This window comes from Mixophyes fleayi, chromosome 8 (assembly GCF_038048845.1).
Source record: "Mixophyes fleayi isolate aMixFle1 chromosome 8, aMixFle1.hap1, whole genome shotgun sequence".
NCBI classification, from domain to species: domain Eukaryota; kingdom Metazoa; phylum Chordata; class Amphibia; order Anura; family Limnodynastidae; genus Mixophyes; species Mixophyes fleayi.
The window spans coordinates 115,242,796-115,257,980 of NC_134409.1; the positions used below are offsets into that span (position 1 = coordinate 115,242,796).

The 15,185-nt window shown below is 41.5% G+C and overlaps 1 protein-coding gene across 2 annotated transcripts in view; it reads left to right on the forward strand.

Moving 5' to 3' along the window:
- Window positions 1-15,185, forward strand: part of CACNA2D3 (calcium voltage-gated channel auxiliary subunit alpha2delta 3) — a 790,245-nt gene that overhangs the window by 498,969 nt on the left and 276,091 nt on the right. For both annotated transcript variants that reach the window (XM_075183245.1, XM_075183246.1), the window contains exon 13: window positions 9,650-9,728. In XM_075183245.1, coding sequence (XP_075039346.1) covers window positions 9,650-9,728 — 79 coding nt within the window. The remainder of the gene's footprint in view (window positions 1-9,649; window positions 9,729-15,185) is intronic.

A 15,185-nucleotide genomic window follows, 5' to 3' on the forward strand; every position in this document is an offset into this window, starting at 1 on the left:
TTTTAAGATGCCTTTTTGCTATTGGAATGATTTTTAGTCATGCAGAAAATGCCACAGACATTGAAGACAGCACAAAACTTGGTTAATATTATTATGAAATTGAAGAAATGCAGCATTTTTAAAGTGTACTTCACCAAACTCAGTGAGGCGAACTAGTGAATTTACAGGCTGATGTCTCATGAATATCATCATCATCATCATCATCATCGTTTATTTATATAGCGCCAGCATATTCCGTAGTGCTTTACAATTGGGGATATTAGTTCAGTCCTCAAAATGTCTGGCTTCATAAACTGTAGGTGATGATTACACTTTAAAATAGTTAAAGTTGCACCAGGGGCTGCTGTGTGCAGCCGGATTTCGTGCAGCTGATCCGTTGGTTTGACAACCCGAGATGAAAACTGGGTGGGGAGGGGGGTGTTGGGCTGGCAGGGGGTGGGGTATTTGGGGGAGAGTGTTGGGGGGGGCAATAACAAGCCTCAGGGCCATCTTTTCCATTGGGCACGATGGGCAGCTGCCCATGGGCCCCACGGGCAAGGGGGCCCCATAGGCATGGCTCTTAATGAGAATAAATAATCCTGAAAAAAGAAAAAACCTGCAAAAAAAAACCTTCAAGGGTCACTGAGCAAGTACATCTATCTATCTCTATCTCTATATATCTATATCTATATCTATATCTGTATCTGTATACATCTATATATCTATATCTATATCTAGGGGCCCCGGTGCACTGCTTTGCCCGGGGGCCCATAATGTTGTTAAGATGGCCCTGACAAGCCTCATATTCTGGTGCATATTCTAAAGAAGTTTTTTACATGCTTGTAGTATAATTTGGCGAAAGATTAAATGTGGAGAAATAAGGACAGATCTGAGTTAAGGGTGACACCTAGGCAGCGAGTCCAAAGGGTAGGGTTTTTCTGTTGTTGTTCTCAACAGAAATAGAGATGTCAGGTAGGTCCCTTTGGTTTTTCTGTTGTTGTTCTCAACAGAAATAGAGATGTCAAGATGTTGCTGTGGTTGGCTGGTAAAGAGATTAATAGCTCAGTTTTTCAAAGTTTGAGTTTGAGGTGGCAAAAGGACATACAAGAAAAATGTCTGAAAGACATTCAGTATTGTGGGATGACATAAATGATGGGAGAATTTAGGATAGATAACTTTGGGTGTGACCTTCATTTAGGTGATATTGAAACCCAGAATGGGCCTTTTAGTTTTCCAAGCAAAGAAGGATTATAGATTGGGAATGAGGATGAGAACAGGATAATACAGTGTCCTGAAGGACAGACGTAAGACTTGCATCATTTGTATAAGAGGCGAGTGGTCAACAGTGTGAAATGCAGCAGAAAGGACAAAGAGAAGTAGAAGCAGTGGTCAAATCATTGATCACCTCCACATTTCTGTGGAGTGTTGGGAACGAAAGCCAGAAGAAGAAGAAGGAGAACAAATATTTGAAGTGAGTGTAGACAAGCCGCACAAGAAGCTCGGAGGAGCATGAAAGTTGAGAGATAGGGAAATCATCTGAGACAGAATATGAGTCAGCATTTCTTTTTCCAGAATAGGACATTAATAATAAATGCTGCATGCTTTAATAATGATGGAAGAATGCCATCTGAGAGGGATTACAGATGTTAGTTAGGGCTGGGGTGAGCACAGGAGACAGCGAGAGGTGCCAAAGGTTGTGGGAAAGGAATTGACCACATTGTTGCTCTGGAAAGGGAATGCAATTTCATATCAGAGGTTGTCAATCTTGTCCTCATAGCGAGATCTTGGGCAGTGATGGTGGTTGGTGGGGTTGCTGTGAGAGGGTTAAGTATTTTAAATGTATTGAATAAGTGTTGGGGATAGGAGACTGAGCAAAGATGATTGGAAGCATACTTAGTTTGCAATGTCCAGAGCATTTCAGCAGGAGTGGTACATAACGGTATATTTGAGGAACTTATCAGGATACGGTATGAGACTTTTGGGAGAGTTTGTGAAGCCATCATGTTTCCTTTTTTTTGGCTGAGGTTGTGGATGGACCTGAAAAAAAAATAGCTAGATATACTTGTTCAATGGGATGTTGCAAGGGTGTGATTAAGATGTGAGACTTCCAAATCAGAGAGAATGTAGAAATATGGGAAATAAGAAGTAGAGGAGAGATTGCAGGTGATTGTCTAAGAGATGGAGATAAGTGTTAAAGAAATCAGAAACTGAAAAAGTTGGACAAAGCAAGATCATCACAATGAACAGAAGAGTCTGTCAATTAGGAGAGGCAGCGAGCAGAGGTTAGAGCCAATAGTTTGAAAGCAGAAGGAGAATATAGATCATAAATTTGATGCTGAAATCAACCAAGATTATGATGGGAATTAAGGCAGCCAGGCTGATACATGTTCAAGGATTTGCTTGGGTGGTCTAGGAGAATAATAAATCACAGCAACATGGGGAGAAAAGCGGTTGGAAATCCAGACAGTATGTACTTCAAGAGATGGTGGTGGTGAAGGTACTGGTGAGAGAACTTTAAATATGCACTGTGGGGAGAGGTGATGACCAACATCACTTTCTTGTATGCTTCCAGGCCAGGAGGCATAAGTAATGTGGAAACCACCATGTGAAACGGCTGCAGCTGAGAGGTCTGATTGTATGAACCATGCTGCTGCTAGTGTCACAAGGTTGGGGTTATGGAGGAGCTAGTTTGTTACAGACAGAGCTTGTATTCCATGACACATTTAACGGATCCACAAAGTGATGAGAGGCAGGTGATATGTTTAGGATTTGCTGGATTTCTGTACAGAATCAGTCTGAAGTGCATGGGAGACGTGGTGGCACCTGGATTTGGTGGTACACTGGCTGCTAGAAAGGTTGAGAGGTAGAAGTATTATTTTAACATTTAAATTTTAACTTATTTTGTGACAGCAGATTGAGTATAGTGCAGTTAAGTAATGAAGACAGGAAAAAGTTAAGTGTTAATTAGAGAAGAATGGAGAAATGAGGGGGGCAATACGGATAAAGGGTTTTGATACAGGGGAGGGAAGGTGAAGGGTTTTGTAATGGTATGCGGTCAACGGCTAGACATTCATTTGGTCAACATTCAGAAACTCGACAAAAATTAGGTTGACAATTGAAATGTCGACAGTATTATATGGTTAGATATATATGGGTAGGGTTATGGATAGGGTGTTAACCTAATAATACTGTCTACATTTGAATTGTCGACCTAGTAATACTACCCACTTGTCGACGTAATAATAATTTCTAAATTTGAATTGTTGACATAATAATACTATCTACATTTCCATTGTTGAACTAATAATACCATCTACATTTGAATTGTCCACCTAAAAATACTGTCTACATTTGACTTGTCGACCTAATAATACTGTCTACATTTGATTTGTCGACCTAATAATACTGTCTACATTTGACTTGTCGACCTAATAACACTGTTTACATTTGACTTGTCGACCTAATAATACTGTCTACATTTGACTTGTAGACCAAATAATATCGTCTACATTTCAATTGTTGACCTAATAATACTGTTGATGTCATTATTGTCAACTTTCCAACCCTGTCTATATTATGGTGTCGACATATAAATGTCAATCATTTAACTGTCGAACATACATATCATACCCGTTGTAATTCTAAGGATAATACCATGGTGGGACAGCTAGAAAGACAATATGTTAAACTTTGGCACAGGGTGTGAGAATAAGTGGCAAAGGTTCAATGCAAAAAAAAAAATAAGCTAATGAGAAATAAAATCAGCGATCTACATTATCTAGCGTCTCAGTGTGTGCCAAGAACGTCTGTTTTCAAAACACATGTTTATCTCCTCTGATCCTCTTCTTGGGAATGATACCCACCGGCTGTATGTATTACAGAAATCTGTATTATGCGTGTAATTAACAGTCTATCTAATTTAGGACAAATCAAGTTTGTCTTCATTTTATTGTGCGTACAATAAAGATATGAACAGAGCTATAACAATGGATGTGTTTTCTGGTGTTTTCTCCAAGAAGCAGTGGTTGATATGTCTCTATGAGGACTTGTATCACTCACAGGACATAGTATAGAAAGCGGGCGGATCTAGAAAATAATTTTACCAGGGGCGAATTATGGGGGGTGGGCGGGCAACACACTCTCCCTGCCTGTCTGTTGAACGGACCTGCACATAGTGTGCAGCCACAGGCAGCAAGCCCCTGCTAGGGGGGGCGATTGCCCCAATCGCCCCCTCCTGGATCTGCCACTGATAGAAAGTATATATACTGTATACTTGTACATTCCTGGTGATAGGGAGAATTACTTTGTATTTTCTCTACTTTGACTTTAACTTCAGCTCTTTGAACTCTGCTGTTGTATTGAGTGCATTGGGGGCATGAAGCACTGAACCAGAGGCAAAATGTCTTGGCCTCAGTAATAGCAGTCATTATGATACAGATGAGAACTCCGCTGGCGGCCACAATTGGAATTTTATTCTCTGACACATAAAATCCAACCATGGAGAAAGATTGAACATTTTAAGAAAGTTGCATTCTTAAAATTCCCAAACCACATGGTAAAGAGGGAAAATATACTGGTAAAATATATAGGTCGAGGGACTAGGGACCCTCCCGTTTATACCATTTAAACTAATTATTAAGCAATTTTATCCTACACTTAGTAATGTTTTTATTTTCCCCTTATTTAGACTCTTGAAGCACCTAATTGGACATTATAGGACATCATTTAGAGTCGGACGCAAAGTCCGTTTAAGAAGTGTAGGAGTGGGAGTGTGCCGCAGCTTGGTAGGGTATTACGAGTGGCAAGCAACCCCAGTCTCATCCCACTCGTAATACCCTATGGAGCTGCGAGCAGTTCCTGCAGCTAGCTAACCGTTTGCGCCACCTAATTCCTGCCGCACAGCTTTAGCCCTTTTTTGACGTGTGTTGCGTCTGCGCCTCACTGCGACTAGGATGTATTTACATGGTCACGCCTTCACAATTCCGCGTTCCTCCCATTCTCTCGTAGTAGGTCGCAAGCTGTCGCAAGTGTTAATTGTGTTCAAGATGCAGGCGGATTTGGTGCTTTCTGCACATGCGTGGTAGTGTTTTTTTGCTGGATGCACCTAAACGGACTTTGCGTCCGACTCTAAATGAGGTCCTATAAGTGGGAATAGATTGCTTTATCTGTTTACTTTAAAGTATATTGCTCACAAATGTAAGTATGGGATTGATTTTATTCTCTGAGGTTAATGGTGTCCCAGATTTTCATTACAAAAATTACGGATGCCCTAAGAATTGCGCAGTTTGCGACCTTTAGCTTTCATACACACATAACTATTTTCAGAGCTAGGTTGTAGCACCTTCTAGGGAGAAGGTGCTACAACCTAGCTCTGATATCTAATATATAAATGCTGTGTGTGTGTGGAAAAAAACCCCAAGTTGCAGCGCCACCTGCTGGGCAGAGTTATACACTGACCTACTAAATTCTTAGTGTGTGTGGGAAAAAAAATTCAAAAAGGGCTGAAATTTGGTAGGACTCAAACTCATTTTCGTGAGGTAATTTTACCTCATGAACACACATGTGTAGAGGCGTGCGTTAATGTGTGTGTGTATGTGTGTGTGTGTGTGGAAAAAACTATTTTCTCAGAAAGGGCTCATCCAATTGACCTGAAATTTGGTATACTGACATTATTTGACAAAAAAATTAGAATAGTCAAGTCAGTTAACTTCCATCATCCCCCCATCCCCCCTTCCCCCCGTGGGAGGGGTAGTAAAGGCTAAATTTACGAGTTGAGGGGTCAAACTCATTTTCGTGAGGTAATTTTACCTCATGAACACACATTAAAAAGGGCGCTTGCGTCGGGAAGTAAAGATATTCCCCTGAGGAGGCCTGGGCTAGGCCCAAATGCATGACAAGAACCTTTTTAAGACCTTAAGTATCTTGATTTGACTAGAATGCATGAGTATCATGCACTGGTTAACTTGTATGTTATATGTTTATCCAGGTTCTTTACTAAGTGAACATTAGGGGGTTGAGTTGGTCGCAAAATGACAGTAGAAAAAGAACACGGAACAATAGCACACTTCTGGCCATATACAGAACCGCACACATATCGAGATGCCTCCGGGTATGGGGGTGTGGAATGGTGAGAGAGGAACATCAGTCTAGCTGCGGCACTTAGGATGGATTGAAGCATAAATAGATACATGAGGGGAATGCCAGATAGGAGGAGGTGGTGTTAGTAGATGCAGGAAATGAAAGCATCGATCAGAGTTGTGGTTGCATCTTGGGTAATAAAGGACATATTCTAGCAATGTTTCCAAGGTGGAGTTGACAGGACTGGAGAGAAACTGGATGCAGGGGATTATTCCTCAAAATTTCCTTAGTCTCCAAAACAAGGCAGTGGGCTTGGGAAACTGGGGAAATGATGTTGTTCTTGAGGTGATTAGATGATAAGCAGCATTCACATTCAAAATTAATGCAATTTATTCCATTTTTTATAGTACATTATTTGTTTTTAAAATAAATGAGAAGCCATAAACCATTTATAAGTGTGGCTTTTAAATGTGTCTATATTAACTTAAATTAGTTAGTTAAAGCTAATTCTGCATTCTGCCCTTCTGTGGGCAGGATCTATCTTTAGTCCAATCATGGGTGAGCTATCTCATAACTCAGTGATGTCACTAGTTTACAGCAAATTGATAGGCTGCATTCTCAGAAATATTGGTTCAGCCCACAAAATGGCTACCTAGTGTGAGTTTAAGAGAGGGGATACATTTTAAAGGCCCATACCTATATGGCATTAGCCAGAGCCGTAACTAGGGTGGTGCGGGCGGTGCCGTCGCCCAGGGCGCAAGCCCGAGAGGGCGCAGCAGCCGCCCGCTACTCTCCCCTTTGTGGCACATTAAAAGGGAAAAAAAAATAATATTTTTTTTTGGCCCCTCCCCCGACTCGCGGCACCCCCCCGCGACTCGTGCGGGGGGGGGGGGGGGAGGGGTGTAGAGTAAGAAGGGAGGGAGGTTGGCACTTGAGCGGGGGGGTAGGTGGTGATGGAAGGATCAAATCCTATTGCTGACTGGGAGAGAGCTATGCGTCCATCTGTGATGACATCACCGCAGCTGCAGATCCAATGTGACAGCGCAGGGGGGTGGGATGAGTGGAGGACAGCTCCTCTGACTTCCTGACTGACTCACATGAAGAAGTTGTGCAGTAAATAGCAGGTATTTTAACACTCACAGAATCACATATTCACTAGCACCATATGTACACTATAAATGCAGATTATATACAAACCTCTACTTCCTCTCTGAATATTCAGTGTCAGCCTAAGTAATCACTTGATAAGTGAAGAAAAAAACCCCCCCCAATATTGTCACTACACAAACTGTTGCAGATACAGACTTTTATGCTCTCTCTACCTCAATAAAATAATTGTTAGTCCTGTACTTCAACATATAGTTGATGAGTAAACACACAGGGCGCACTCATAAAGGGGCAGACACACAGGGCGCACTCATACAGGGACAGACACACAGGGCGCACTCATACAGGGGCAGACACACAGGGCGGCACTCATACAGGGGCAGACACACAGGGCGGCACTCATACAGGGGCAGACACACAGGGCGCACTCATACAGGGGCAGACACACAGGGCGCACTCATACAGCGGCAGACACACAGGGCGCACTCATACAGGGGCAGACACACAGGGCGCACTCATACAGGGGCAGACACACAGGGCGGCACTCATACAGGGGCAGACACACAGGGCGCACTCATACAGGGGCAGACACACAGGGCGCACTCATACAGGGGCAGACACACAGGGCGCACTCATACAGGGGCAGACACACAGGGCGCACTCATACAGGGGCAGACACACAGGGCGCACTCATACAGGGGCAGACACACAGGGCGGCACTCATACCAGGGGCAGACACACAGGGCGGCACTCATACAGGGGCAGACACACAGGGCGGCACTCATACCAGGGGCAGACACACAGGGCGGCACTCATACCAGGGGCAGACACACAGGGCGGCACTCATACAGGGGCAGACACACAGGGCACTTTATATAGTGTCATTAAGATGCTCTCTGTATTGCAGACACAAGAATGCCCTCTGCATTGTATGGCTGACACAAGAATGCTCTCTCTATTGCATGACGTTTGCTAGTATACTCTTTGCATTGTATGATGGTCACTAGAATTCACTTATGTATTGTATGGCGGTCACTAGGATGCTCTTTGTATTGTATGGCGATCCCTAGGATGATGTTTATTTTGTATGGCGGTCACTAGGAGGCTGTTTATATTGTATTTGTATCACTAATACTGGCTAAATTATCATGCAGAACAGTATAAACCTTGCAATTCAATATGTATGATGCATCCATGGGAGTATTTTAATTTAATCTGAAAAAGAAAAATGTTTTAATTGTTCATGCTTGTGTGTATAAGTAATCACAGTTTTATTTAAAAGTATGTGGTTTTTATCTTTGAAATCCCTAACTCCAAGAAGAGGGGATTGGGAGGAATAGAGGACATTGGGAGGTTGGAACCTCTTCTTCGGGGTTAAGGCACACACCAGCATGGTTTCGACATGCTACAGTTTTGCATACAGGTATGCAGAAGCAGTGTGATTTACTTTTTATTTTTTTAATTTGATATTGTTACTGAGACTTTTTGATCCGGTGGGTGACCCAACTATTATTACATTAATGCTAACCCTGTGAACTCCCTGCTGCTGGATTAAGCTGCTCCACTTACATAACTAATGTGTATACACCATCCACTGGTGTGTTGACTGTCTACTTGTGACTGCTCCACCTACATGTGCAATGCTTTGCCTACTTGTGTGTTAGCTTCGTCAACTGTGATAGACGGACTCTGCTTACCATAGCGTATTGCATTTGCCTTGTATAAAAACCAATGTGGCTCGAGCTAATGGAGTGCTAACTCCGCCTACAATTTGCCCCGCCTACCATTTATTGGTCCCGCCTACATGAGGCCACTTTCAGAATTTTTCCAGGGCCACTTTAAGTTCCCAATCCGCCCCTGGTATTATGTGTGTGTGAGGGGCCACTGTGTGTGTGTGTGTGTGTGTGTATTATGTGTGTGTGAGGGGCCACTGTGTGTGTGTGTGAGGGGCCACTGTGTGTGTGAAGGGGGGGGGGGGGCAAACCAATATCTTGCCTAGGGCCCCATGAGGTGTAAATCCGGCTCTGATAGATATATATATCATGCATTTGCAAATATGTGTAGCAGAATTCTTTAAAGTGCTAGCCACACCCCCACATTAGGTTGGCCACACCCACTTGGCAAATGTCACTCCCACTTTGATGGGGGGCGCCGGTGCCCTGTCTCGCCCAGGGCACTGAAATGTCTAGTTACGGCACTGGCATTAGCAATTTGATGCATTCATGTTTTTTCGTTGTGTAAGATCTAAATATTTGACTTTAATCAGCCGCTTCCTGGACAATTATTCTTTGTGCTGCCAGTTTTGGGAATGCTTTGAAATAAATGTACTGATCAGATAAAATTCGGCCAGTTTAAATCTCTTTCTCATTATCAGATTCACTAGAGGAGACGGCAACATTTTAGGCTCATGTGTGATGTTTAATAACTTGCATTTTTACATTTCTGTATGTTTAATTGTAATGAGAATGTTTGTTTACAATTCTAGGTTCGCATATTCACGTACTTGATTGGAAGAGAAGCTGCTTTTGCAGATAACCTGAAATGGATGGCTTGTGCCAATAAGGGTGAGTGATTTATGTTCTGTACATATATGTTATAAAATTTTCGGTAATGAGCTTAAAATGCAGCAAACAAATATCAATACAAGCTACTTTTCAAAAAATAAAATAAATAAATATAATAATGTACATTTTCAAAACATAAGTGTTCATATATTTTTGTTATGTGAGCTGCTTATCTTTTTTACCAATTTTCTGTATTTTATTCAGGGGCAATTATGAAAACATGTATCTAGGTAACTGTACAACAAAATGTCCTGTAAACTGTAGCAACCAATCAGAGGCTTGCTTTCATTCTCCATAAAACATAACTAATATCTGATTGGTTGCATTTTTTTTAAGATTTCTTTGCAGCGTGTTTCCTAAATGTCTCTATTTCAGTCAGTACGTTAAAAGGACATCTTTTTTTTTCTTTTTAGTTTTGGGAAGAATTATGAGAGATAACTAAAATAAGAAGATTTCACTTACCTGTGCGCCCTCAATGTTCCATTCCAGTGGGTCTCCCAATGCTAGGAAAGATCCAAGCAGGAGATCCACTGTCCTGATTGGGCTTTTGCAGACTCGTAGCAATGTTGTCAAGGCCCAACGCCCTGCTAGCTTTCCATCCGGATGCACTCTTTTAAACAGCATTATATATAACATTTGTATTTGCTTGCACTGAACCAGTAACAGTACTTACAAATGTTCACAAGGTTTCAGAAATACATATAGTTGTTTACGTTATTATGTGTCTCCTCCCTCCTATTCATTATCGCTAGTGGCATTTTACAGAAATATGAGTGAGGAGTCTCATTCAGACAGTGGTTTCAAAGAGTCTGCTCTGTGTAGGAGAATGAAAACTTCATTCCAAACGTTTTTCGTGTTTAATGACAAGTGAAGCTTTTAGGGGGAACGCACTTAAAGGGCGACAGGCTTTGTCACAGGCTGAACACTTACTTGAAGGGTTAACATCGGGTGGGGCCCGACCAATGGTAGCTCCTGTGGGAGGGTCCTGGGTTGAATATAGCAGACGGCACTTCCTGGTTTGTCTCACTCTTCAGCACGAGATACCACCCACCCACTCCTTGGCTCAGGTACTCTACTTTACACTGTTTGCGGTAGGAAGGCACTGCATTCAGCGGCTGATTAGTGGGCGCAAAGGTAGTTGGCCACAGGTCACTGTCCCCTTAGAGGCACCAGTAACTCCTTTTTGGTCCTTCGGTGAGGAGGGTCCCTGTCCGGCTCAGTGAGGGAGGGCAGCATGAGTTTAGATGGGGGGGCATTCACTCTGACGCCAATTCAGCGCACTATAGTTTGGGATGTGTTTCCCATGGTAAGTGGATGTACGGCGGTTTGCGCCAATTCCACGTATCTAGTTATATCAGCTTGGGAGCTGTACCGCAGTGCCCTTTCTCCACCACCATAGGTTTAGTTTAATACTAACTTAATAATAAAATGTCCTCCATTTTTAGCAAGCTTATACATGACTCCGTGTGTTTATTTTATACAATATGGTTAAGAATTTTAAGGTTGTTGTGAAGTTTATGGGGACATACACAGTGAGCCCTTTACACAATCTTCATCATCAGCCATTTATATAGCGCCATTAATTCCTCAGCAATACAGAGAACTGATTCACATCAGCCCTGCCCCAATGGAGCTTACAGTCTAACTTTCCTAACATACACACACACAGACAGAGAGAAAGACTAGGGTTAATTTCTGATAGCAGCCAATTACTAGTATGTTTTTGGAGTGTGGGAGGAAACCGGAGCACCCGGAGGAAACCCACGCAAAAACGGGGAGAACATACAAACTCCATACAGATACAGCCATGGTTGAGAATCGAACTCATGACCCCAGTGCTGTGAGGCAGAAGTGCTAACCACTAAAGCTGGGTACACACTACAGAAATTTCGACCAACTTTTTATGCTGAGCGATTTTACATGCGATCGATGTTCCGATCGCTTGGTCCATGGACTGCATACACACTAGCCTTGTTTAGGACGATAAAGGGAAGAGCGGACGTCCCTTTAGCGACTTTTTATAGCCATGTTGTCGTGAGCAATGACTGTAATTTCATACTCACTGTTGTGGATCGGTCGGAAGTTTATACACACTACACAGCGGAAACGAGATTGGAATGAAAATATTAAACGGTACGACCGACCAAATGAGGCGACAATCGTCCATTTGGGCAGACTTTCGACCATCGTGTCACTGCACACACTGACCCGACTTTTGAACGAGCGGTCGTATGTCGGCTGATTTAGCCGATTATTGGATGAAAACTGTGTAGTGTGTACCCAGCTTAAGCCACCGTGCTGCACAATTTCCTAGATAAATCCTGTTTTAAAGATATCTACTGTATATTTTTTCATGTGCTGATAAGAGTCACATTTCCACAATAATTAAACAAGAAAATCTTGAAATTTAAAGCACTGTTTATTGTGTTAAACCCTATTAGAGTTACACGTCCTCAGTGTTGTTCCCTGTACCTGCAGCTGTAGCAGTTCTCTCTGCCTCGCATCAATCAGCTATTCTCGGATCCGTTGTCTATAGTGAACTGAGGCGTGTACTGTATCCTTGGGGATGGCAAGATATTAAAGCAGATCTAATCTCTAACTCGGCCCAAAAGTTCAGGCTTTAATCCACGAGTGGGTTGGCCGTACACACAGCAGTCAAAGAGGTCACTGGCCCTCAAATCAATTTTACTTGAGGATTATTTCTTCCTTCAGTGCACCACACAAGGCACAGCAGTTTGCAAAATTTCCATCTCAGTGTGCAGTGTCCTTGTGCCGGCCGTAGATCACTGGGGAGTCTCTCTCAAACTTGCATATTTTTCTAACTCAAGCTCCTAATGTGAAAATCGTCAGCCCTTCCGCGCACGTTCTCCATTACATTTGATGCAGAAGTAGAACATATCTTGTGGGAGAGGGTGTTTAATGACGCATGGCGGCAACCCATTTTAAATACATTAGAACAATCAAAAGCCAGAAATCCCAACGGAGAGGCTTGCGGAATTGACATTCCATTTTCCAGATTTGCTGTAAGCAAGGATGCTTTTGAAAGTTAAATGACAGGATTAGGCAATTTTGATTAGATTGTTAATTTAACACAGCTACACAATGCATATGCCATAACTAGCCTAATAAGGCTCTGATATGCCCTTATCACTTTATATTATCATACACTGTCCAGCTTTGCAACAAATATTTCTACTGGCTTATATTACATAGAAACATAGTTGATGAGGTTGAAAAAAGACACCAGTCCATCAAGTTCAACCTATTTTGGATCTCCTGCGATCCTGCACTTATATTTGAAATTAATCCAGAGTAAGCAACCGCCCATCTGTTTCAATTTTGAAAAATCCCCCCAGACTCAATATTGCAATCCAATTTTTACCCTATATCCACTACTATCCTTTATTTTAAATTAACGGTCGTATCCCTGGATACACCTTTCCGCTAAAAATTTGTCTAACCCTTTCTTAAACATATCTATTGAATCTGCCATCACAACCTTCCCTGGCAATGAATTCCATATCATGACTGCCCTTACTGTAAAGAACCCCTTCCTTTGCTGGTTGTGAAATTTCCTCTCCTCTAACCTTAGGGGATGACCACGTGTCCTGTGTATGGTCCTTGGGGTAAAAAGTTCCCATGAAAGCTCTCCGTATTGATATTGATTTAATGTCTATTCTATCTATACTGCACAGTCATATAAAGAGTTAAATGATAGTTAGTAAATGCAAAGTATTTTTGCAATTTGTGTTTATCTTCATCATTTATTTGAACATGATGGCCCTGAGTCATTAGGGAAAGCAAAGCAAAAAAAGGAGTAACCTTGCACCTTGGCAAAGCCATGTTGCATTAGAGGGGGAGGTAAATATAAAATGTGGGGACAGATTTATAGTTTGGGTAGGGCATGTCCTAGATCAACTTTACATTTCAGTTTAAAAATAAAAATAAAGCTATCAAGTATTAGTGTGCTACATGAAAAAGCAGCCAGTATTTTCCTTACATGCAAAATAATAAACTAATTTAGACTAACTTAGACTGTAATCCCCAATGGGGCAGGGACTGATGTGAGTGAGTTCTCTGTACAGCGCTGCGGAATTAGTGGCGCTATATAAATAAATGGTAATAATAATAATAGTGATGTGTGCGCTTGTACAGAAGTAGAAAATAATACTATACATCAAAAACACAAATTGTGTTCAACACAACATGAGCTCCTGAATTATCATAATTAGTCTGTCTTCTGCATATGCTCAAAATCTTAGATATATCATAACATGGGGCCTGATTCATTAAGGATCTTAAGAAACTTCTTATTTCAGTCTCCTGGACAAAACCATGTTACAATGCAAGGGGTGCTAATTAGTATTCTGTTTTGCACATAGGTTAAATATTGACGGTTTTTTCATGTAGCACACAAATACTTGATAGCTTATTTGTACACTGAAATTTAAAGTTGATATTTGTGTGCTACATGAAAAACAGTCAGTATTTAACTTATGTGCAAAACAGAATACTAATTTGCACCCCTTGCATTGTAACATGGTTTTGTCCAGGAGACTGAAATAAGAAGTTTCTTAAGTTAAAATCCTTAATGAATCAGGCCCTAGATTTGTATGTACAAATTGTTCAGTGCTAAATTTGTTTATGCATTAGATGGTTCTGGCATCATTAAAGCTAGTGTATGTGCCTAAAATAATGCGTTGAATTGATGCCGCTGCACTCCATAAACATTGGACCAGCCTACAAGATAGCTGTCTGTAAGCAGCATACTAAGGGGTCAAGTTAATCTTTAAGCGCACTTTTTCACGCTTAAAGTTCCACTTATCGCGTCCGAGAGTTCAATCAATTCAATGACAGATCATTGGACTTTGTGTGAAAAATGTAGTGTTCGTCAAACAGGAAAGCTGGATGCAAATCTAACAATTTTGTATGCAGGTTTGAGCAGTGCTGATTCCCCAGCTATGCTAACCTATCCTTTTGAAGAACTGCTGCCATCTATTGTGGAACTATGTGTTCCAGCCTATACTTGGAGACATTGACTGAGAGAACATGTTGGTCCTTCTTGAACCAAATGCACCAGCATGCCCTTCCAATCAATGGCTGCCAGTGCATCCTGGAACATGTTGATACACAAGAGCAACAAAAATAAAAACACAGACACATTTTAAAATAAAAAAATTAATTGAGTAAAACACTCAGATAAAATTGTCATTCACCACTTTAATATTAAAAGTATCACTTTTTGTTCTTGGTTGTAACCTAATGGGAAATTCTTCAATGGAATCCAATGGGAAATTCTTCTGTTTTTGTGAAGAATCAGAAATTCTTTTGTAATACAATGTGAGATAAACAGGAAACATAAAAGCTGATTGAACTACTACCTGCAGTTGTGCTTGAATTTAACTGTCCCTGAATTTTTTTGCCACCCAAAGTGTGGCAAGCATTACCTAACAATTT